The sequence below is a fragment of the Enhydra lutris genome, unplaced genomic scaffold (genome assembly GCF_002288905.1).
Source record: "Enhydra lutris kenyoni isolate GAN:26980312 unplaced genomic scaffold, ASM228890v2 scaffoldscaffold2, whole genome shotgun sequence".
Lineage (NCBI taxonomy): Eukaryota > Metazoa > Chordata > Mammalia > Carnivora > Mustelidae > Enhydra > Enhydra lutris.
In genome coordinates, this window is record NW_019154086.1 from 82860099 (window position 1) to 82884763 (window position 24665).

General features: G+C 34.9%; 1 protein-coding gene across 4 annotated transcripts in view; it reads left to right on the forward strand.

Annotated features, from left to right (window-relative positions):
- Positions 1-24665, forward strand: part of LOC111148375 (roundabout guidance receptor 1) — a 417477-nt gene that overhangs the window by 58336 nt on the left and 334476 nt on the right. For all 4 annotated transcript variants that reach the window (XM_022504899.1, XM_022504908.1, XM_022504882.1 and 1 more), the window contains exon 2: positions 16111-16437. In XM_022504899.1, the coding sequence (XP_022360607.1) occupies positions 16111-16437 (327 nt within the window). The remainder of the gene's footprint in view (positions 1-16110; positions 16438-24665) is intronic.

A 24665-nucleotide genomic window follows, 5' to 3' on the forward strand; every position in this document is an offset into this window, starting at 1 on the left:
AATATACCTTTGAGGCTGATTTCATGTTGTTGCTTCTCTTTGCACTCATGAGCTCAGTATATACTGTCTGTTTCCAGCTTGATCTACAGTCTTAGGCCTAGTACAGAGTAATTGCTCAGTAAGCATTCATTGACTGGAAATAATTTTGCTTTTGTGCATCCTTTTGGATTATTTTCTTCTGGACCTCTGCCATTTACTAGTCATCATTCTTGTGGTTTTATTTATTTATTTTTATTTTTTTTAAAGGTTTTATTTATTTGACAGACAGCAAGAGAGGGAATACAAGCAGGGGGAGTGGGAGAGGGAGAAGCAGACTTCCTGCTAAGCAGGGAGCCCCATGCCTGGCTCAATCCCAGGACCCTGACCTGAGCCAAAGGCAGAATCTTACGGACTCAGCCACCCACATGCCCCCATTCTTGTGGTTTTAGAATTAAACCAGGTAAAGAATACAAACAGGTAGAGGAAGGTTTCCTCTTTGCGTTGGATTTCTGTCTGTATTCCCACATTGGGTAGATTATTCTATATTTGTATTAAAACTAAAAACATCAAATCTGACAGTAATAAGCCAATTCCTTTCCTTCACATACTTTATCTCACAGCCAGCTTTTTTCTTATTTGTCTAATGAGTTGACCAGGAGCTGACTCTTTTTCTGTCCATGATGTTTATCTACAATGTAATGCATTCTGTCTTAAAAAAAAGAAAAGGAAAGTTTGTATCTTAGAACAATTTGAATATACTTTTTATTTCATTTGATTAGTGATTTTCCAACCAGTCACTATGTTTGGGTAAGATTTTTGTTTTTAATCTGCCTTTTTAAGGAAAAAGGTGTCGAATGCCCTAATTTACCTGGAAATGATTGAGGGCGGATTTTCATTAGTAAATTTGGGAAGGTCACAGTTAAACCAGGTTGAGCTAGTCAACCCAAGAGAGGATTTCTGTATTTAAAAAGAATGAATCCCCGCCCCCCCGCCTGCCTCTCTGCCTACCTGTGATCTCTCGCTCTCTGTCAAATAAATGGATAAAATCTTTAAAAAAAAAAAAAGAATGAATTAATTTCATTTTACTAATTTTTGTTTATATCAATAAACTAGAAATACGTGGGTTTTTCCATATACTTTCGTTGGGAAGTTGTGTTCAAAGAAAGAGATATTACTGTTTTCACACTGAGGATACCTGTTGGAAAGAAGTATTTGGGACTTGGTCCTAAACTGATGCTGTATATCTGATTATCTAACACATCAAAATTTAGAATTATTTATGCTTCTATTTTATATGTATAAACATTAAGTTGTTGGGCTAATGGATAAATAAAAATTAAAATTTGAAAATTTTTTATGAACAGCATTAAAGTTATTTTGAGGATTAACAAATGTTTAAAGGTATGTGTTAGTTTAAAATCCCTTAAGGAAAATAATTCAAAATGAAAATGGGGGATTTCACTAACCATCAGTATTTTAGGAAGTTTTAATCAGTGTGAACCAAATTGAAAGTACAATTAAACATAATTTAAAAGGTAATATAACTGAGAATATGACATTAAAGAAAAATCAGATATTTAATGGCATATTCATATCTAAAATTTCCAAATTTATACCTTAAAGGATTATAGAAAAATTTAAAGTATTTTAGTAGGACAGTGATATCCAAGTGACAAAGAACTTTAAGTTACAAATGAAAAAAAAAAATGAAATTTATCATTTTTAACAAGGTGTCAAAACTGTTTTGAAATTATTGCAATTTTTTTAAAAAGACATCTTTAGAACAATTTATTTTTGAATATATGTATCAATTCTTAAAATTTTTTAAGCAGATGGTCCCCAAATTCCATGACTAAAGTGTTACATTAAAGAAATAATTTAATACATGGATAAGGATATATACTGAAAGTAATGATGCTGAACTTGAGCTTTTAATAATCCTTAAAATTTGGGAATAAATAAACTTCTACAAGGAAGTTCAGTTACTTGTAACACATGTGTAAGATATATTGTTTATGCATTTAAAAATATATTTTTCATAACTTATTGGTGAAAGGGCAAAGTGTTTAAAATAAGTAAAAAGTAGTCATAGTATATTTCATGTGTAAAAATTGATAGAATAACACTGGAAGAAAGATGTTAAAATCCTAGCCTTGGTATTCTCTGTAAGTATATAGAAGTATAAATAAATGTTTAATTATTTTATTTTACTTCACACTTTCCACATTTTTGTAAGACATTTCTTGCTACCTGTTTTGATTTGTAATAATTTTATGTATTTTTATTTCTAAAAGTAATTCATAGAAGGAAGCCATAACATATTTTTCTGCTAATTTTGAGGTGCTTGTTTATAATGTAAGTTATCAGTTGAGTAAAGTTGGGACAGTAGCTCAAGTTAAGCTAAGTTATGCTTCCTACTCCTAGAGTAGAATTTGAAATTTTCTTATTTCTCGATTCATTTTACAATGGGAGAGTATATGAATAGCATTGTATTTCCTATTCTCTTTGAATAGCATATTCTTTTTTTTTTTTTTTAGATTTTATTTATTTATTTGATAGGCAGAGATCACAAGCAGGCAGAGAGGCAGGCAGAGAGAGAGAGTGGGAAGCAGGCTCTCTGCTGAGCAGGGAGCCCAATGCGGGCCTTGATCCCAAGACCTTGAGATCATGACCTGAGCCAAAGGCAGAAGCTCAACCCACTGTCCCACCCAGGTGCCCCTGAATAACACATTCTTGCAAGTATACGTTAGTTATGTTTATTTTTAATTTTTTAAATATGTTTGAGAGAGCAGGATATAAACATAAACTCTGGAGTCAAATTACCTGAGACCATGGCCCACATCTCTCATAAATTAGGTATGTGAACTCAGGTGAATTACCTCTTTGCTGTCTTTCAATTTCGTCACCTGTAAGAGGAGGTTAATCATAATATTACAGTTACTCATTTATTTTCTTTAGGTAAGTATTTAGTGACTTAATGTATTTAAAACGTTTAGAAAAATGTGTGATGCTTAGTAAGTGCCATATAACTGCTGGTATTAGCGGTGTTTGGAATATTTAAGAAAGGGTACAATTTCAAAATACTCATCGTGAGAGATAGGAATCCCAATAGTTCTCTACTTCAGTAGTTCTCAAAGTGTAGTGTGCATTAAAATCACATGGTGTGCCTGTAAAGTACCAGTTACAAATCCTTATACTCAAAGAATATGATTGAATAGGTCAGGGACCACTTAACTATAATTTTAACCTCATGCCTGGTCTTTATAAAGCAGAGAAATAAAGAATTCTTTGAAACTAGAGAAACCTCATAAATATGTAGAGAAGGATCACATGTTTAGAGACATTGCTTTCAGTTGTTTTTCATATTTAAAAAAAGTGTTTAAAGGTTACCTATTGAATGGGTTATTTTTTTAAAAGATTTATTTATTTGAGAGAGGGAGAACATAAGCGGGGCGAGGTGCAGAGGGAGACGCGGGCTCTCCACTGAGCAGGGAGCCTGATGCAGGACTCAGTCCCCATACTCTAGTATCATGACCTCAGCTTAAGGCAGATGCTTAACCCACTGAGCTACCCCAGTGCCCCTTGAATGGATTATTATTCCAGTTTGTCATGCCTGTGCCTGATATTTCAAGAAGATTTATTTTGATGAGCCTATATTTGCCTCTGAAAACACCTACATGCAATTTTATGCATACATGTAGTACATAAAATACTTTTTCAAAGGAAAATTACTCTCACCTTTCTCAAAAAACCGTAGTATATAAATATAGTTCTTTAAAAAAAAAAAAAAAAGTTTTGTTTATTTGAGAGAGATCATGATCCGGGTCAGGGGTAGGGGAGGGGGAGAAGCAGAAGGAATGGGAAAAGCAGACTCCCCAGTGAGCAGGGAGCCCGGCTTGGGACTTAGTCCCAGGATCCTGGGCTCATGACCCGAACTGAAGGCAGATACTTCCCTGACTGAGCCACCCAGGTGCCCCATAGATACAGTTCTTGAATTAATAAAAAATCAACCAAACAAAAACCAAACTTCTACTTCATGGGCCCCTCTCTCGGTTCTTGTTTCAGTGCTAGCAGAAAGCTAAGGCAACACCCGTTTTATTAAGATGTCCACCAGTTATTACAGCCAGAGTAGGAAAAATATAAACATATTTTGATAATGTAACTAGAGGTTAATTTAATATTAATAGAGGGCCTCAGAATTTCTAAGAATGGTCAAATGTGAAGTGAAAAATTTAAGGTTTAAATAACGTGCTTTCCCTGGGCACCATAGACCAAGTATTACCTTGTTGTAATGTTATGGAAGATAAATAAAATAATTGAGTCTTTTTGCTTTTGAAAGAGAAGAGACAACTGAAAGCCGTTCATTGGTTTAAATCCATTTCCAGTCTCTGAACTCCTGCAGATCACACAGGGCCTGATGGAGCAGCTATGAGCTCAGGGTTTATGGCCACTCTTCATTTAATGTCGTACACATTTTCACTTTTCCAGGAAAGTTTGTTTTTGATCAAAGATGTTTGCTTCCACACATTCTATGTTGCATGCCATTTTGCATGTGCAAATCTTTCCAGTTTGTGTACTGTGTTTCTGTGTGCCCACAAAAGTAGTTTAATGTTGTCTAAGAGGTTTGTCAGTACACATACTTGTTCAAGTGCACAGTGTTGTCTATCACTCACATTAACTTTGCATCTTTACTAACTGAAGAGAGAGACAGCCAGAGAGAGAGAGACAGAGAGAGAGCTACCACTGTTTGTGTCTGTACTCTTGTATCACCTGTATCTAAAACAGACCTGGTACAATGTGAATGATTAGAACATATTTGTTGAGTAAGTAAATGAATACTGAAGAGTTAGCCAGAATTTTATTTTCTGATTTTTATTTTCTCCTTATTTTTTTTAAAGATTTTATTTATTTATTTGACAGAGAGAGAGATCACAAGTAGGCAGACAGGCAGGCAGAGAGAGAGAGGAGGAGGAAGCAGGCTCCCCACAGAGCAGAGAGCCCAATGCTGGGCTCCATTCCAAGACCCTGGGATCATGACCTGAGCCAAAGGCAGAGGCTTTAACCCACTGAGCCACCCAGGTGCCCCATATTTCCTCCATATTTCCCCCCAAATTTTGGTTGGCTTTCAAACTTTTAAAACAAAAATATTTTATTATGAAAATAACACCAGACTAGAGAGACTTAGAAGGAAAAAAAACCACACCCATTTTTCCATGGTCCCTGAGAAATCAACATTAAGATTTTAGTTTTTTGATTTTTTTTTCTAGCTCTCTTTCTCCCTATCTTTTCCCCTTAGTTTTTCTTCTACTAGAATGGTATAGGTTACATCTCTGTTAACCAGTACACATGATATTCTCAAGGTTTCAGTGGCCTTAGAATTAATTGACTTTGAGTGGACCTAGAGTCTGTGTCTCCCGATGCCATCCAGGAGGCCTGGACTCTCTGAGCTCCTTGTGTGTGTCTGCTCCCTAGAAGCAGAAGTAAGGATCAATCTTACTGTCTCTTGAACTCAAGGCTATGCTGACTGCCTCCAAGCATGGGTGTTTGCCCATCCTGTGTTCCAAATGATTTATAAATATACATGAATTCTCCCATCATTTTATTTCTTTCCATTATCTGTTCATTCATTCAACAAATGTTTATCAAGCACCTAAGTGTCAGGGGCTATTGTAGGCACTGGAGATGTATAATCATTTCAGTAGTTGTGTAACTACTTAGTAACTAAACTAAGTATTTAAGTATTATAAGTGCTTTCTAAGCAAAATTAACTATTACTCCTTCCCTTTGAAATTAAACCACCATCAAAATAATGACTGAAGGTATATTTCTCTTTTAAGTTGTATTAACATACAGAATGATAAATGCATACAGACATTATATGGTCACAATTAAAGAGAAATTTAAAATTTCAGGAAAAGTGACATTATAACTCTATTCCAAAAAGAATAAGAAAAGAAAAAAAACAAGCGAAACTTACTTTCAGAAGGAAAGAAACAGAGGAAGCAACAAATCCCGAATCAGAGATAGACAGGGAAAAAAAAAGGGATGCTTTTTAGAGTTAGGAGGGGTTTTGTCTTTTTTTTTAAATTTCTTATCTTTTGGCATCAAAAGTTGTATAGGTTGATATTTCATGTATGGTAGATTTTTCCATTAGATCAACCACACATATTGCTTTGTTTTGCACTAATGAATTATTTACTTGTCCCCTTAGAAAAGAGAGACCACTGAGTAAATTTTAAGTTAGCATTTGGAATACCTTGTAAGTCTCCATATCTTGTAAGTCAGGTGATAGAGTCAGCCCTTCCTTATCCATTGTTAGGGCGCCCTGTAGAGTCTATAAGACCTAAATCCAAGATACAATGAGAGAGAAACAGGGTAAGTACAGGGGAGGTAAAAATGACAATTTGCCAACATATACACAAGTTCTGTAGAAGATCCTGTTCATGTCAGAAGTACTAAGTTTAAAAATAAGTGAAGTTGACTGCATTCCTACAGGGATTTCTCAGTAATCCTTTAAAAGGCTATTTTAAGTATTTTGTTTTCCAAAAGTGTAATTGTCTTTAGATAATTATCCTTAAAATTACAATTCTATACTCCATCTCAAAGACATTAATAACTCATCTAGAATCAAGGGTTCTCCAAATATAGTTTAAGTATGACTAACTAATTTAAGATGTAAAGTCAAATCCTAATGTTTAGTACTTTAATTGATTTAGGTTATTTGTGCAGTAAATTATATCTATAATGTGCAGATTCTATAAAAATCTAATGCAAGTCTTTAGAGAAATGATTGATAAATAGTACTTTACGTAATAATTTAAAAAACTTCATGTGGTTATCAAATTATATTGTATCCCTATTTGTTTTTATATACTTTTGATTTATGACTTAAAAATGTGATTTTATTTATTTATTTATTTATTTTTTTAAAGATTTTATTTATTTATTTATCAGAGAGAGAGAGAGGGAGAGAGAGCAAGCACAGGCAGACAGAATGGCAGGCAGAGGCATAGGGAGAAGCAGGCTCCCCGATGAGCAAGGAGCCCGATGTGGGACTCGATCCCAGGACGCTGGGATCATGACCCGAGCCGAAGGCAGCTGCCCAACCAACTGAGCCACCCAGGCGTCCCTAAAAATGTGATTTTAAACACAAAATTAAGATTAATTTCAGGATGAATTTTTTTTCCTTTGAAAATTTAAATTCAGGATAGAGGAAATTTGGTAAGCAAGGTTTTTTTGTTTTTGGTTTTTGGTTTTGTTTTGTTTTGTTTTTTACAGTTACAAGAGTACTGTTGAGTTGTAATTTCAATAAGGAAATCTATGTTCTCTATATTGAGGTTTATAGTTGGCTCAGATTTATAACCATCTGCAATTTCCATATTATATATTTAAAAAGGGAGATGTAGATTAATGTTGATTGCAATTCATGTAATTTGTCCTAATGTCAAAAATCCAATATTAGGATGAAATTTGTTCCCCTAGCAATAAAAAAAAATTCACAGGACCACCAAAATACTGTTTTTCACAGTGCAAAATATTGTTCAGAATTCATCGTCTGTGAAAATTGGTTCTAGTAGCTGAAATAAGTTATAAATAAGTTATTATATGTTCAGTCCTTAGGGTCTATTAAGATAGGCATTAGGAAATAAAGGATTATTTGTGAATTTTAGTACCTTAGTGTATCTATAGAAAGTTGTCTTGAAATGTAATTCGGCACAATTACAAACTTGATCAATAGGACGAACCCACAGAATTTTTATATTTGTTATGGAAAGGGAGAGAAAGATAATAAGACGATTCATGCAGTAATATTTTAAAATGCATTGGTGTGTCTTTCAGATTTTGAAAGTACTACATTTAATCAATGGATATGTATGGGATATTTTCCACAAGGAACAAAGCTGCTTTATTACAGATGGCTTTGGAGAGACTCACTCACTGATGATTCTTAGTAAAACAAGAAGTTGAGTAGGCTCAGAGCTCTAGTTTTGTTTTATTTTGTTTTTCTTCTCTTTTGATAGATGTTTTGCTGGAATTGTGCCAGATTTTGCCAAGAACTGTGTAAATGGAAAATAAATTTAAGTTGAATTCTCAACGAAGACTAGATTCTTGCTTAGTTTATAACTTTCTTACAAATTCAGAAAAACAAAACAAAACAAAAAAACTCCAATAACTGATTTGTAGTTAGTAGGGATCCTAATATAATTCCAGGAGAAGTTGGAGAGGAAAATAATAAAATTAAACAATGGTGCTTATGCCAACTTCCAGCTACTACATCAATGGTTCCAATCAGGGGCCATTGTAATATTTTATGTGCCAGGGATTATGATAACCTATAAAATATAGATATTATTTTTATACTCATTTTATAGATGAAGAAATGAACATTCAGAGAAGTTAAGGAATTTACCCGAGTTTATACAGCTAACAAGTAGCAGAGCTTGGATTTGAATGCAGGCACACTGAATCCATTCTCTAGATTGGACAAACTTTCCCCCAAGTGCTACATTAGTCTTTTTGTTTTCTTTTCCTCTCACCTATGCTGTTTCTTCTTGGTGAACTTAAGGCAGTTCAGATCAAGGATTTTATTTCGTATTTCTTTGTGTTGCTAATGCTTAGCACAACTCTTAATACAATATATGTTCACTCTAGAGGTAAACCAATGAATAGGAGAGTGAGAAAATTTGGATTTTAAGATACACAAATATTTTTGTTTGACATTCTACAGAAGGTAGAATTCTCCTATATTGATTGGAAATTTTACCTCAAGGGCAAAAGGAAGCATGAACTCAGCTAACCAGCTTCAACCCTACAACCCATTTAGGTACAGCTCTGAATGAAGTCCTGCCTGGTTTGAGTCTGCTGAGGCAATTCCTGCTGCTAATGCCTTAGTAGCTTCTGCAATATTTGGGTCCCATGACAGAAAAGTCTATTCTAGTTAGACTCCATATTATTAAAAATGGGGGTGGAGTGGGGAGAGCAAGCAATATTGCTTTTAAAATTTCTCTTATTCTACTGTCAGTCTTCCTCGTACCTTTTGGGACACAGCCAGATGATATTAGATTCTATAGGAATATTACAAAAACCCCAGGGATTCACTTTTAGAATTCCATCTAGACAGTTTTGATAACCATTTGAGATGATAACAGATACTATCATTGACCCTCAACTACTTTTGGGGATTATTCTAAATTTTGGCTAAGAACCCCTCCTCCCATCTTTAGGGGGAATTATAATGGTAGGAAATTAGGCTGAAACAAAGTACCTAAAGAAAATGGCACGATTCATTAATCACATAGTTGTTTTAAAGTGTTCTGTTTCCCTTGTGTTCCTCTACTCTGTATAAGTTCAGGTGAAGCTATGTGTTTTCCTGTGGTATGGTCTGTTTTTATACTTATTCTGATAATGTGTGAGTATTTGGGAAATGTGTGTGATTCAGTAGAGGGTATTTAAGTCTACTCTCTACGCAGTGAGTAATTAACGGAGGCTGTCTTCTTATTTTTAACAAATATCTCCTTGTAGGATGAAGTTCTGACAGGAAAATTACAGGATTGGTGCCCCTGGTAGGGTTTATGTTAATATTGGAGGCTGTATGCTCCTTAAAATGTAAATGGAGCTTAAATAAAAAGGTTAAGAGGCAAGGTTCTTTTAAGAAAATAGGTGTTCTTTTACAAATACAGGTTTGTGGGTAAGGCAGATATACCTCCCCACCCCCCACCTAGGACAGATGTCACCAGTTGTCTATTAATATTCATTGTGCATCTGTCAACTCCTCTCTGAACTTGCTACTCTCGTGCTTTTAGTAATTTTACAAGCATTTCTGTGCTGCAAGTTGTTTTCATATGATATATGAGACAAATGGATATTTTAATCGTTTAATGTTTTCTAATTTTAACCTGCCAAAGAATATGAAAGAGAAATTGAGATCAAAATAAGGCTTTGTTAATAAAGTAAATACTGTTTCGCTCAATCTACTAAGAAACAGACTTGAAAACATAAACAAAACCCTGAGACCAACGTTACTGCCATGATAGGGGGAAGAAAAAGAGTTGAATCATATATATGACGAAAGAATAAAATTATATACATGTATGTTTTGTATACCTCAATAGAATATTACCAAGATCTGTCTCTTAATGGTTGGTTGCTTGTGTGCCTATAAAAGTGGTGTTTTTAAGGGGGGGATAGTTTGCAGCCAACTAGGAGTTTGGTTTCCTCATTATAAATCTCACGTGACTTTGATATATTTCCTTGACATACTTAGCACTTACGTGTATATCTTTTTCCAGCTGCGGGTGTGTAAATATTTAGATAATTCAGTCACTCATGTTTGTGTTTTATCTTCTAACCGGGCGGTTGTTGAAGGAATTCGCCCTGCCCCTTTTTTTGATGCTGACCGTGCATAAAGTCAACTGTCTTCTCTTCCCAAAGTTCTACCAGGATTCGTGCTGAGGACAGCTGCTGTTATCATCCTTGTTCCCTATTAAAGCCTCACTCTGCCCATCGCTTTCTTCTTGGACCCTCTCTTATTTGTTACTTTTCTGTTTCCCATGCAGAGTTTGGTTGAAACCAAGAAGTTGGTCTTACCAAGTGTAGTAAAAACCTGACATCTTATAACATAAAAATTAGTACATAAAAACAAACCGTTGTAACCAGAATGGTGGTTGTCAGGTGGCTTACAGAAACTCAGAATTTATGATGGAAGAGAGAAGGCTTTTTATGAGTGAGTCAATATTAGAGAGAGAAGCTATGTGACCCAGAGGAGACGAACACCCCCTGCTCTAGGGAGGAGGACTATATGTAATCTATACTCTTCGGAGAGTCATGGGTGCTGTTCCCTATATGATCTTGGCATAGCTCAAATTTCCCTTTGAGAAAGTGCATCAACAATTATTGATAGAAGATGAGAGACTTTTTCTTCAAAGTATGATTGTGGAAAAACTTCGGGAACCAGTGATACTGAATTTTTTATAGATTTTTTTTGTTTTGTTTTTATTTTTTTAAAAAATTAATTAATTAATTAATTAATTAATTAATTTGAGAGAGAGAGAGCGCATGAGAAGGGGGAGAATCAGAGGGAGAAATAGACTCCCCACCGAGCAGGGAGCCCGATGTGGGACTCCACAATTATGACCTAAGGCAAAGGCAGTTGCTTAACCAACTGAGCCATGCAGGCGCCCTATGTTTTTATTGTAAGTAATCTCTACACCCAACATGGGGCTGGAACTCAACCCTGAGATCAAGAGTCTCATGTTCCACCATCTGAGCCAGCCAGGTGCCCCAGTGATCCTGAATTTTAATTGCATAAAGAGTTGTGTAGGAATTGAGGTTCTCAGTATTAAAAACTGATATTATAAGCTATTTACTAAAAAATTCAAGTTCGTAATTAGAGAAGATGACACAGTATAAGACAAGCTTTATACCTCCTTTCGTTCATTATCAAATTCTTTACCAAGTAAAAGGAGTATGAAATCATGCGGTTTAACAGTCATGTTTTCTCTGTATGCATAGGGAAGGAACAACAGATGCCACTAGGTTTGACTGCTTCTTGTTTTTATAATCCATAATTTAAAGATAAGCAGTCAAAATGAACACTTCAAGCATTGGAAAGAAGAACAGACAAAGCATGTTTCACTGTGGGTTTCAATGAAAGGTTTTGAATTGGACTCGGGTTGAATCCGAGCTCTGCCACCTTCCCGCTGAATGACAGCTAAGAGTCTCACTTCCCCCATATGGACACCAGATATAACAACACCCACCTCATAATGATGTTGTTGTGATGAAGGGGATGATGGATAATTAATGTTAGTTTTCTCTTTCTCTTTCCTTTCTGCTTAGACTTGATAATAAAGAATAATTTATTATAGTGTTTCTGAAGACGGTGATTGCCATTTATAATTTTTATTGGGGAGGTTAACCAATTACTCATTATAAATACCACTCCGGAATTGGACATTTCCTTTTCTGAAAGTTACACAGTATGAGGAATTTGAGATTTCTGTGTTTTTTGTTAGGATTTTCAAATGCACAAGCTCTATATTCAAATAACTTTTTTTTTTTTTTTTTTGCTAACCCTATTCATTTCTTCAGATCATTATATGCTAACAGTGTATCTTCTCTGGAAGTGTGTTCCTCAGAAGCAAAGTTCAGCGGGATATCCTGGAAAAAGAAAACTGAAGAGTTCAGTAGCCAAATAAGTTTGAGAAAGGCTGCATAGAGTACCTTTCTGTTGGCGTTTCATAGCGTGCTTTTAGCAAGACAAAAGACCCTGAGAACTGCAACTCCTTTTTTGAGCAATTACGCATTAGCTATCTGAGGAAAGAGTATTTCACGTAGCATGACAATTTAGCCTTTAGTAGTGTAGATGCCATTTTTATTGCTGAAATTCTTTTACGGAATACTGCTGTACAAACATTCTGGTGAAAGCTTAGGCCTGAGTTTTCCATTCCCAAAAGTCATGCTAGCTCTGGTGCAGCTATAGGGAACTGCTGGTTAGGAATATAGAGAGTCTTGAGCTCCACTGTATGTTAATGGCGTCTGGGTGATCTCCAGGTTCTGTAATTGGCCATTACTTCCTCTATACACTCCCTGGACAGTTTTATTCTTTCCCATGGTTTCAGTCTCCAGCTCGATTCTCATCTATGGCTCCAGCTGAGATTTTTTTCTGAGGTTAAACTTGGATATTCAGTTGGCAACTTGTCATCTCCACTTGGAAAAATCAAGAAGTACCTCAAGCCCTCCATGTCTCAGACTGAATAAATCATCTCCTCTGTCCTTCCTCTTAACAAATTTCACTCTTTGATTTTGCACCTTCATTGGGACTGTCATTCACCCCCTGCTCAGATCGCAAACTTGGAATCCTCTGCCTTGTTCTTCTTGTCCATCCTGTGCATTTTCCGTTTCGTTTTCATCCCATATTGCCAGTGGTCAGATCCTGTTGATTTTATAACTAAATCTCCAGATTCTTTCCTCTATTTTCTGTCTGGCAAGGTCCCAAGTTTTCAGAATTTATTGTTTAAAGAGTACAAAAGTTTCTCAACCAATTTACCTCCTAATTTAGCCTGCATTAGAGTCCAGTGTCATACCAATGGTGAGCTCTTTAAAGCCAAGCATGGGGGCACCTGAGTAGCTCAGTGGGTTTAATTTTCTCAGGGGCATGCACTAAGGAAAAAATACCAAGAGAACTGGAGTTGAATCAAAATGGTATCTTGCAGGGGCGCCTGGGTGGCTCAGTGGGTTAAAGCCTCTACCTTCAGCTCAAGTCATGATTGGGGTCTGGGATCCAGCCATACATCAGGCTCTCTGCTCAGCAGGGAGCCTTCTTCCCCTTCTCTGTGTCTCAGCCTGCTTCTCTGCCTACGTGTGATCTCTTGTCTGTCAAATAAATAAAATCTTTAAAAAACAAAAACAACAACAAAACAAACAAACAAACAAACAAAAAATCAAGCATGACTCTGCCCATGCCTCACTTAAGATATTTCAATATTCTGTTGCTTTCAGGTAAGTTCTAGAATTTTGACTTGATGTACGACGTTCATCCCATTATTGCTTCTGAGTAATTCTTCAGGCACATACTTTCTAATCTCTGACACATACCTTCTACTCAGGCCATACCAACTCCCCAGGTCCCACAAGTGTACCATATTCTTTGGCAGTTGTGCCTCTAGTGAAATCATCTCCTTTCTTTTATTCTTGACTCAGTTTTCAAGACTCATCTCAAATTTTATGTCTCAGGATGCCTACTCTCCCTTGTTCAGGCTATCTTAAATGTCCTTTCTTTTTTTTTTCCCATAGCAAACTGTGCATCCCTATTTCCTATCTGAAACGGACTTTCAGAATTTAAAATAATGACTGCTTTAATTAAATAGCTATTACCTCGTAGTTGTTTGTCATTAGCGTCCACCTTTGGTAATTACAGCCAAAGTCAAGGCTGGCCATATATATTTTATTCTTTGAAATTCTATAACATTTGTGATTGAGTAATCTAAAATCTAATTTAAATTTCATTTGACTTCAGTATAGCCTTTGTGAGAAAGTATGAGTTTCTCAGTTATTTTTTCCCCATGTTGCCAGTTTATTTCTTCCTCCTTTACTGGTTGGTTTCATTTAAAGACTTTATAGTATGTTGTATACCCTGCATTGAATTAAAGCTGTTTCTCAATATTTCAGATTGTAAAACTATTACTTAAGATTTCAGATGACAGTTTTCTTTACTTCATGGTCGATATAACTGAATGCTCTTTAAATTTTACCATTCATCTGTTTATTTCATTCATTAAGAAAAAATGTTAATTGTAGTAGTTACAAATTAGAAATTTATAAATCAGTCCATGCAGAGCTTACAGTCTAGGAAAGGTTGAAGAGAATGCACATTGATTATCATTTAAAAATAAAATCTTTTAATGTCTTTCTATAGAATATGTGATTAAGTTTCAGATCACTATACTCAAATAGATCTTCCCCATTAGAACTTCATTCATTTTTTTCAACAAATATTTATTGACGCCTACAGCATGCTCACACTCTGCCAAGCATAAGAGAAGCAACCATGAGCAAAATCAGACCCATAGATCTTTCAGAGCAATGGGAAAAACAGGATTCTAAGCATCAAACAAAAAAATTGAAATTGCAATTCTGATCATTCTTACCAAAATGTAGCTGCGTAGGGCTATTTAGGTTTATAAATGGAGCACTTAACTTTCTTTGAAAGATCAGGGAGGGCAGAGATTTGAAAGGAAAGTGGATGTTAACTAGAGTGAGATCATTTGGAGCACAAGCCCCTGTGGCCGCTGTAGGCCTGTGGCAGGAGGAAGCGTGTTGTAATTGGAACTAGCGCAAGGTGAGATGAAGAAAGCAGAGAAAGAAGCGGAATGGGAAGAGTCCGGAGAGCTAGACAGGGGAATGAACACACTCTTGTAGATCTTGCTAAGGACTTTATCTTAAGAGCCAGGAGTATATTTTAAGAGCCACCGAAGTAGGGGAGAACCCAGATTGTATTTGCATTTCAAAGCCTTCTTCTGGCTACACTGAAGTGAAGCGGTTTAAGAGATTTCCTAAATCCCGGTGGGAATTGATAGTAGTTTGACCTGGGTTGGTAGCTGGCTGTAGAGATGGAGATGAGGAGATTGATTTGAGGAGGACAGAGATGGGGAGGTGTCAAGGAAGCCTGGTTTCTACTTTGCATTATTCATTGAGATTGGATGGCTAGATAAGAACAAGGTTGGGGGCTCAATTAAATTAAGCCTTGGGCTGTTGCATTGGAGAAATCTTTAAGAAATTTACATGTTAAATTTATCCACAGCAGCAGAATGGTAGGAATATTATAAAAGATGAATCTTGATCCCTGTTTTAGAAGTTATAATCTCATTGGAAAAAAATAAGGTATAGACACAGGAAATATTGAAATGACACAAACACTCAGGACCTCACTTACTATGTAATACAGAACGCAGGCCCTTCCCCAATGTCCTTTTTCACTCTATATTATATTTAATTATTTAAACTCAATTATATAACATTTCATCCTTGAAGTATATTAAATATTAACATATCACTATTGGCAACTAATGACATTAATTTATTAATTCAAATTCTGGGAATGTGTATACACACACACACTTTTATTATTTAGGAAGATAGAAAAATTTATATAGAGAGCAGTTTCATCATAAATTTGAATATGATGTTCACTGGTCTACCGAGTAGGTTTTTTTTAAAGTGTTGGCTGATGTTAGTTTGCAAATAAGATTCCAAGAAGTTGTGCTATTATCTGTAACACTCTACAATTCTCTCACTCATTCCTCTGCAAAAAATAGTCACGGATGTGGTAAACACAGACAGGGTAATGACTTCTGACAGGCTTTGTGCACAAGGCATTTGAAGAGCGGACAGGATTTGTACAAAGTTAAAGCAAGAATATTTTCTAGGTGGAGGGTCAAAAGCAATTCAAGAATTGCATGGTGTGGTTGAGGTGGACACCAGTAGGACTAATTAGTAGATGGGGTCTGGAGTAAATACAAGGTCACTGTTATGCCCTGTTTACGTAGTAGTACTTACAGCTAAGCTTTTGCGATAAGATTTCTAGTTGTTTCCATATGATAACATGAAACTATTTTGCCACTTCTTCTGCAGGCTCCCGTCTTCGTCAGGAAGATTTTCCACCTCGCATTGTTGAACACCCTTCCGACCTAATTGTGTCAAAAGGAGAACCTGCCACTTTGAACTGTAAAGCCGAAGGCCGCCCCACACCCACTATCGAATGGTACAAAGGGGGGGAGAGAGTGGAGACAGACAAAGATGACCCTCGCTCACACCGAATGTTGCTGCCGAGTGGATCTTTATTTTTCTTACGTATAGTACATGGACGAAAAAGTAGGCCTGATGAAGGGGTCTACGTCTGTGTAGCAAGGAATTACCTCGGAGAGGCCGTGAGCCATAACGCTTCGCTGGAGGTAGCCAGTAAGTACATGGGGCTCTGGGCTCTTGACAGCAGGAAGGGTGCGGTGGGATCTTTTGCCTGGAGAGTGGTAATAAGAAGTCAAACCCCTATCCCAGGCTTTACTTGAGCAAAATGTCTAGCTCTTTGTATGAATACAGTCCTCTACCTATTTGATATGATTTTTATTTTTATTTTTTTTATTTTCATCGTAGCTGGTTATTCATGCTACTTTGGGATTTGCACATAGTTGTTAAACCCTTCTACTTGGGATTTGAAGTAGTTCTGTTGAACATTTTCATTGAAATTGATTTATCCTCTGTTGCTTTCAAATATACTGAAGGCAAGTACATTTCTGTGGAAAGAATAGCAGGGGTATTTTTCATTTGTCTTTGTTTGGAGATATACTTTCAACTGGTAGTGTAAGATATGGTTTTAAACTGATTCTAATTCTTAGAAATGTATTCTACTTTTGGTAAAGATATAGGTAGAGAAATAGACATATGTGCCTCATACGTTATTACTTTGGCTACTGTAGTGCCGTCTGGGAAGAAAACCTGTGTATGTCATCCTGTGGTAGTTGATGGTTTAGTTATTTACACGGATACCAAATGCAGTTCATTTGCAATCACCTCAAGAAGGATCTCTTGACTAATGATTAAATTGTTAGGTGCGTAATGTATTTCAATACAAATCAGGCTTCTCTTATTTTTAGTAAACATTCAAGAGGTAGCCAGAAAGTCTCATATCCTTGGAAGAATCTGTTCTGTGTATTATAAGTACAGTTGAGTATTGCATAGGGATTGGTTGGAAAGACAAATGAAGTTTAGATCTCTAATACACTTTACATAAAATGAATGGTGAAACTGTAGACATAACTATGTATATATGTATCTATAATGTTTTCTAGGATGATTGATATTTTGATATAATTTATGTTCAAAATTGAACTATATAATCAGCTTCATAATCTCTACTGTTGTCTCTAACATTCACCTAGAACTTGAGTATATCGATCCACAGGTAGTTATGCAATTATAGACATAGAAAGGAATTTAAAGACAGATTTTTCAACTTAATCAGATTATTAAAATGGACTCAGTCTCCAGGAATCAAGATGGGTTGATCACACGCATAGGTCCATGGAGTACTTAGGGTGAGACAGAATGCCAAAGATGTCCAACATGAGCATAAAATTTAAGTAGCTAAAAAAATGAACGTAAACATTTAAAACTATGCCAGAAGTAGCCACTCATATTTTTTAAAACATTTATTTAAAACTCAAGTCTATATTTCTCTTCACATTTAATTGATCACAAACTTACTGTACTTTCTCTTATTGCCTTGATTCTTAGTGAAAATCTTGAACTATGTAAGTGAGATGAACAAAAGCTGTAATCACAGCAGCAGGCTACTTTTCTTTTTCTCCACTCATCCTCCCTCATTCCTTTCCTCCCTCCCTCCCTTCCTCTCTCCTACATTCCTTCCCTCCTTTCTTCCTACCTTCCTTCCTTCCTTTTTCCTTTCTTCCCAAATTGAAATGTGGTGCAGGCAAAAGAAGTTTAAATGTTTTTATAAAAGGATATGTATTTTTTGATACAGTTTCCTTTCAGGTTATGATATTAATACTTTTCTACCTTTTGACACATTTATATTTAAGAATACTTATTCCCTGTGGGGGAAAAAGTTAAGTTAACATTTGAATACAAATATAGAGAATCAAGGAAGATGGTATAGATGACCTACTCGTATAGATGGTATAGATGACCAACTCTTATTTTTGGTAGATAAGAAACTGAAGATCAGAAGGAAAAACAGAGTTATTGTTTATTCTCTGAAAGTATAATCCCTTATAAATGAAGTGTGTACCAATAGAAATATATATCTGAGATTATATTGTGTTTCTGTGTTATTTCTTATAATACTTGCATTCTGATCATTGCTAGAGTTTTTAGAAAATGTTATAGACTTGAATAGAACATCTAAATGCTTACCCTTTAGATCTCGCCTTTCAAAACTCCTTTAGTTTTACTTTAGATGATCAAGATACCCTTAATGCACTGGGATTTAGAGAGCTCTGTTTTTTTAATCTGGCTTTTGTGTAACTATTTTAAAAGACATTATTAGTATCCAGTTAAATTCTTTTTCTAAGCAAGACCTTCCCTTACTTTGTGAGTCCATTATGGGAAATGCTTCTCCAGTCTTAGTCAACAAATACACCTTCAAGGAACTGAAAACAGACATAAGATCATTATATAACTTTTATCAGCAAAATATTCAGATAATAGTCCCTGAATGCATACATCCCAAATTTTCGTGTGATATTTCTCATTATGTCTCCAAAATGTTTCAAGCTCCAGAGAAAAGAGAATATAGTTAAGATACTTTATTTTATTATTTTTTTAAGATTTTATTTATTTATTTGACAGACAGAGATCACAAGTAGGCAGAGAGGCAGGCAGAGAGAGAGGAGGAAGCAGGTTCCCTGCTGAGCAGAGAGCCTGATGCGGGACTCGATCCCAGGACTCTGAGATCATGACCTGAGCCGAAGGCAGAGGCTTACCCCACTGAGCCACTCAGGCACCCAAGTTAAGATACTTTAAACAATACTTTAAGATCATATTCATTAACAATTCATACATGTAGAAGGGCAACATGTATATTATATATTTATCAAACATATTTTGATATTCATAAGGATAGTTTGATAATAAAGATTTTTATTAGTGATAATAATAATTATACTAAATCCAAAAAAAAAGTTTGAGTAGTGTTTGTGTTCAACAATTTTTGTACTTGTTCGATTGCAATAATTAACAACATGTTTTTATTTGGATAAATTGTATTGTTTTGTAACCTAATTTATATGGGAAAAATTAATGCTCTGGAATTAAAATGGGTTCTGTGTGTTTAAAAAATTATTTAGTAAATTCAGGCTTTAGTGCCCTACAAAGAGATATGTAATGATATAGTTCACCTGTATTTTAATTATGTATTTTAGACAATAGTTACTGTTAATTCACCATTTTAAAGTATGTTTGTGTCCTAAAATGGAAAGTTGCCTTTTGTATGTTACATAAAAAACCAGGTCATGTGTGTATGTGGGGAGGTGGGAGTTAGGGGTAGAAGTCCAGGAAAACATAGGCCATATTTGCTGTGGGTTAAATCTGTAAAGTACGGTTCTAGTTTGGTTTTATTTTTTCCTGGAGAATATTACTACCTTTTTTTTTTACACATTAGTTTAGGTACATGAAATTCAATAAGAACTATTCTTATTCTTCCCAAAGACACAGGAAGGCAAAGATTGCATCTAATTTCTTAGTGATTCTGTAACCCAGAGTAATAGCATTAACAAAAGTGTCTAGAGGCAACCCAGATTTCACAGCACAGTTGTTGGTAATGCTTTTAAAAACATTTACCTGTGTTTTATTTGCCTTTAAACCAAGTTTTACAGCTGTAACAACAACTAGATTTCTCGGTTCCTAACAATTGTCAATCTCTCGAACACTGGGAAAAAAAAAGATATTGAATGTCATTGAAAACCTTTGTTTCTGTATAGAAATGATATTAATCATGTCTTTCGTGTCTTTAATATTTATTGAAATTTTTAAAGTACACCAAAAGGATTACATTTATTAGTTATTTTTAGGATTAGTTATTTTTTATTTTCATTTAAGTCCCCATCATAACTAGGTTAGGCCCCGTGAGAGGCACTGGCCAGCCATTGGGTGTCAGTCCTTGCCATGGGGTAAAAGCTGCATTCCTTGTTCTTGAAAGCTCAGTTTTAATGCAATTACAAAGTTATCTCACACAATCATAAAGTCTAAAAATTGAAATGCTAAGAAATATATGACGGTTGTTACTAAAGGTTCCTGGAATTTTTGGAAGTTTATCTCTGCAAAGGAAAAGAATTTTTAATCACAGATTTATTTTTTCAATATATTTTAAAATTCTTCTTCTTCTTTTTTTTTTTTCCTGCAAACCAAGAATTCTATAACTTAATGGGGACATTACATTGGAAAATTTAGGAGATACCACTCGCTATTTCTAAGATTTTTGGAAACTTCACTCTTTATCTAATTCAGTTTCAAAGTTAGCTTTCTAAAATGGTCTTGCAAGTGGTATGTTCTCATTTATCTTGTATTAGCTTTATTTAAGAGTCTACTAAATGTTTAAGAAAATATTTATTGGGACCATTCTCCATTCTCCTGTACCCAACATCATCACTTACTAAATTTAGAACTCCATTTTGTGCCTGGCACAAATTAATAACACAGTTCTTAGACACAACTTATATTTAATAAGTAATTTGATCTTGGGTAATTGCATTGAATTTTAAGGAAAATTAATCTGAACCTTGACCCTCATGCTTCCCATTGTAGAACATGGCCCTCTACATCATCTGCTAAGCAGGGCACAGTTCGCATATGGCTATTTGTTTCCTATTTAAGCTGTTTTCTCTTGAGGAAAAGAAATTCCCTTTAGACTAGGCAGACATCTGCTGGCTGTTGTAGCAGCAAAACTGGAGGAACTATCTTTCCTGGAGAAAAAAACAAACAAACAAACATTTTTCCCAATTAATCAATGATTAAGTCTTCCCAGATTTTATTAACTGGGGTACATTTTAGTAGTAATTACTTTGGGGTAAATGTTTATATTTTGAGGTAAACTACTCTCAATATAGCATGATCTTTTGTTATTATTAAATGATACTCATCAAAGTGATTTAGAATTTGATTTATCCAGTTCTCTTCCTTTGGGTAAAATGACAAAGTAAACTCATGGATGCCAAGTAGCCATGTGTTTACCTAGGTACAATAGAATGTATTCCTAAAATCTGGACCTTGGAAGATGGAAGGATTTCTCCTGGAGGTGAAATGGTTCAGATGAGCAGGTGGAAGTAAAACATGCCATTATACTTTAAAATATTGATTGATCAATTGATTGATTATGTGCACACACATAATCAATCTGACCTCTATTATGGTCAGACACTGGAATTATTTATACAGTTTATATGCACAAACACACACACACACACGCGCGCACGCGCACACACACACACACACACACACACACACACACACTGTTCCCTGATAGTCCTTTTATTTTTGAAATTGAATTTCCTTTATATCACATATCTAAAAATATTGTTTCCTCTACTTAATTTTGTTTTATTGTTTTAACTAGGCATTTTCAAGTGTTTTCACCACATTCTAAAACCTTTTTTATATCTTATTTTTGTTTTTAGTATTCAAAGGAAGAATGTTAGTCATTTAGTTTAATGATTTAAGTATCTTTTCAATTCCTGGTACACTTACATTCTAAAATGAATTGATTCTTTGTTCCAAAATTGATTCATGATTAAATGAAATTAGGCATATAAAGTATGTGGTGCAATGACTGCCACATAATTACAAATCATAAATTTTAAATCATAAATTTAATCATTGGTGCTGTTATTTTTATTACTTTTTTCTTCTTTATCTCTTTCCATCAAACACCAAGGTTATTTTTATATAAAAGGGATCTGATGCTTCTGACTTGAAAAATGGACTCATTTCATTTTAAGTTTAAAGCTATGTGCATTAATATACTAAAATATAAGTAAATGTTTCAGTAAGTAAATTTTCTTAAATTAACTTCTGATTAAGTAAAAAAATGTCTTGAATATACTAAATGCCAACAAGAATTGAAATCACTGGTATGAGAAATTTACCTTTACCTTAAAATCTTCAGTCCTAATGCAGAACATGAAATAATGTTGATTCAAATCGTTTTTCTTTCACGGACAAATAAAAAAAAATCAGTTTTATATCTTTTACAGTTGAGATAGTATTCACATTTTTCCTAATTAAATTAATGTGTATATTCCCTTAAGTAGAGGCAGCTTTGCTAAGTTCTATGATATGATTATTGTTACTGAACACTTGAATTTTACTGTCTGTAAAATTTTACATTCTTTTGTTGTTGCCTGTCTTCATCGACTTATGCTGGGTGGCTTAAACAACAAATATTTATTTCTCACAGTTCTGGAGGCTGGGAAGTTGGAGATCAGGGTGCCAACATGGTTGGGTTCTGGTGAGAGCTCTTTTCTTGGTTTCCTCCCATGGTAGAGAGAGGCTCTAGTTTTTTTTATCTCAGTGTAAGGACACGAGTCCCATCGGAGGGACTCCACCCCAATGAACTCATCCAACCCCAACTACTAACCAAAATCCCCGCCTCCAAATACCATCCCACTGGGGATTAAGACTTAAACATGAATGGGGCGGGGGAGGGCGACACAAACATTTACTCCATAGCTGCCTTTAATGATTATGTTTAGATTTTTGTTAATTGGGTTTATAGTTATTTTATCCTATTAAGTAACTGAGAAATAAAAATCAGAATATCGGGGAAAGGTTCTGTAATCTCCATAATGTAAGTAGTAGGTCCGTCAGAGCACTTGTTACATCCAGATGTCAGGTTTAAATTGTGTCATAAATCAAGTGTAGACAGATTATACCTTCAAGTGAATGCAGTGTCAGGGGAACTCTTCATTGGTTTGGAAAAGTAAGAGCAACATCCTTTAATAGCTACATTAAGAGAGAAGATAGTGGTCATTTTCTTTCGAGAGAACATAAAAATTCTTCCTCTTTTCTTCCTCCCCCATCTCTCTTTTATTTGTTTTATCTTTTCAAAGAGGATTTAATATGAAATATGTATTTTCATAATCCATGAAGAGGTGGGTCCATGAGAGAGGACAGTGACAATGCGCATAAAAAGAAAGTTCGAGTTTCAAAGGGCATTTTAGTAGAAGACTGACCGTTTGAGGGACTATTTATTTATAAATAAGCAACAGATTATTTTCTATCTTGAAACCCCTGCTAGTTAAACATGGTTCAAGGTACATGTTCCGTTGACTTTTTCAGCAAACTTTTTATGTTTTTCCTTTATCTCACATAATTGCTCTATATTAATCTTTAGTAGATTTGTAGAAACATCTCAAGAGTAGGGGCATATTATACATTTCTTTCTCTTTACTCCTAATCACAAGTTAAGGAATGTGATTAATAAGCTTAAAGAGATCATTTTTACATAACTTTGAAAAATTGTATTTTATTTGTGATAATATGTACATGTTCTTATAATCTCATCACTAAGAGTTAACTACTGTTGGAAGTTGGGTAGACACCTTACGGTCTCTATACACTCTCTGGGAAAACTATTCCCAAAAAAGGCATTGGATATGTTGGAACACATATCTATATCATAAAGACTAATTGGAAAAGTTTAGCTCTTCAGGTTGGATGCTACAAAACAACTTCCTTCTGCTGAATATTACTAGATACACCATCCTGGACAAGACTCAATTCAGTAATTATAGGGTTAGAGGATGCATATACTATTACCAGTCTCAGGAGCCACTCCTTTAATTTTCTCAAAAAGTAGATGGTGTTCATATGTGCTGAAAAATACTAAGATGATTATTTCAGCACTAGTTGATGCTCAGATATAAAGCCCCTTGAGGCTTCCAGAAAAATCAATTCAGTATTTAGTTATTTATGGGAAATTCTTGGCAGTGTCTCCTCCTTTCAACAATACTGTCTGTAAAATATATTAAAATAACAAGATAGATCTGGTTACCTCTCAAATCTTATCATCATATTACTACTCCTTTTAATCCTACTAATTTATTTATGACTTAAATGCTGGAAGTTCTCCCCACATACACAGACCAGCTTGAGAATCATTTGTATGTATTTTAAAATGAGTGATAAATTTATTTAATAAAACATACCCAAACTTTCTTAGTAAAATTAATTTTAAGATTATTTATTTTAAGTGGGCTCCACATTAGGTGTGGGGCTCATTGTGGGGCTTGAACTCATGAACCTGAGATCAAGACTTGAGCTGAGATCAAGAGTTGGATGCTCAGTTGACGGAGTCACTCAAGGTGTCCCTAATTTTAATTAATACAATATAAATTAGTTTAAGCTGTCATTAATTATCAATTTAAACTTTTTTGGTCAGGTTAAAATAAAATACTATTGAATGTTTTGGGGGGGTATAAATGCTCTCTGTTTCTTTGTTACCCAAAGTGAGCATTAAAAATGTTTTTAAAGTCAGAGATTAAATAAATATGTGAAAAATACTAGAATATAGTTTATCCCCCTCAAAAATGTTTTGTTTTGTTTTTCCAAAATAACTCTTTCTAGGCATTCTAATTCATTCTAGCTATTCAGTGGTGAACAAAAAAAGAAATGGTTTC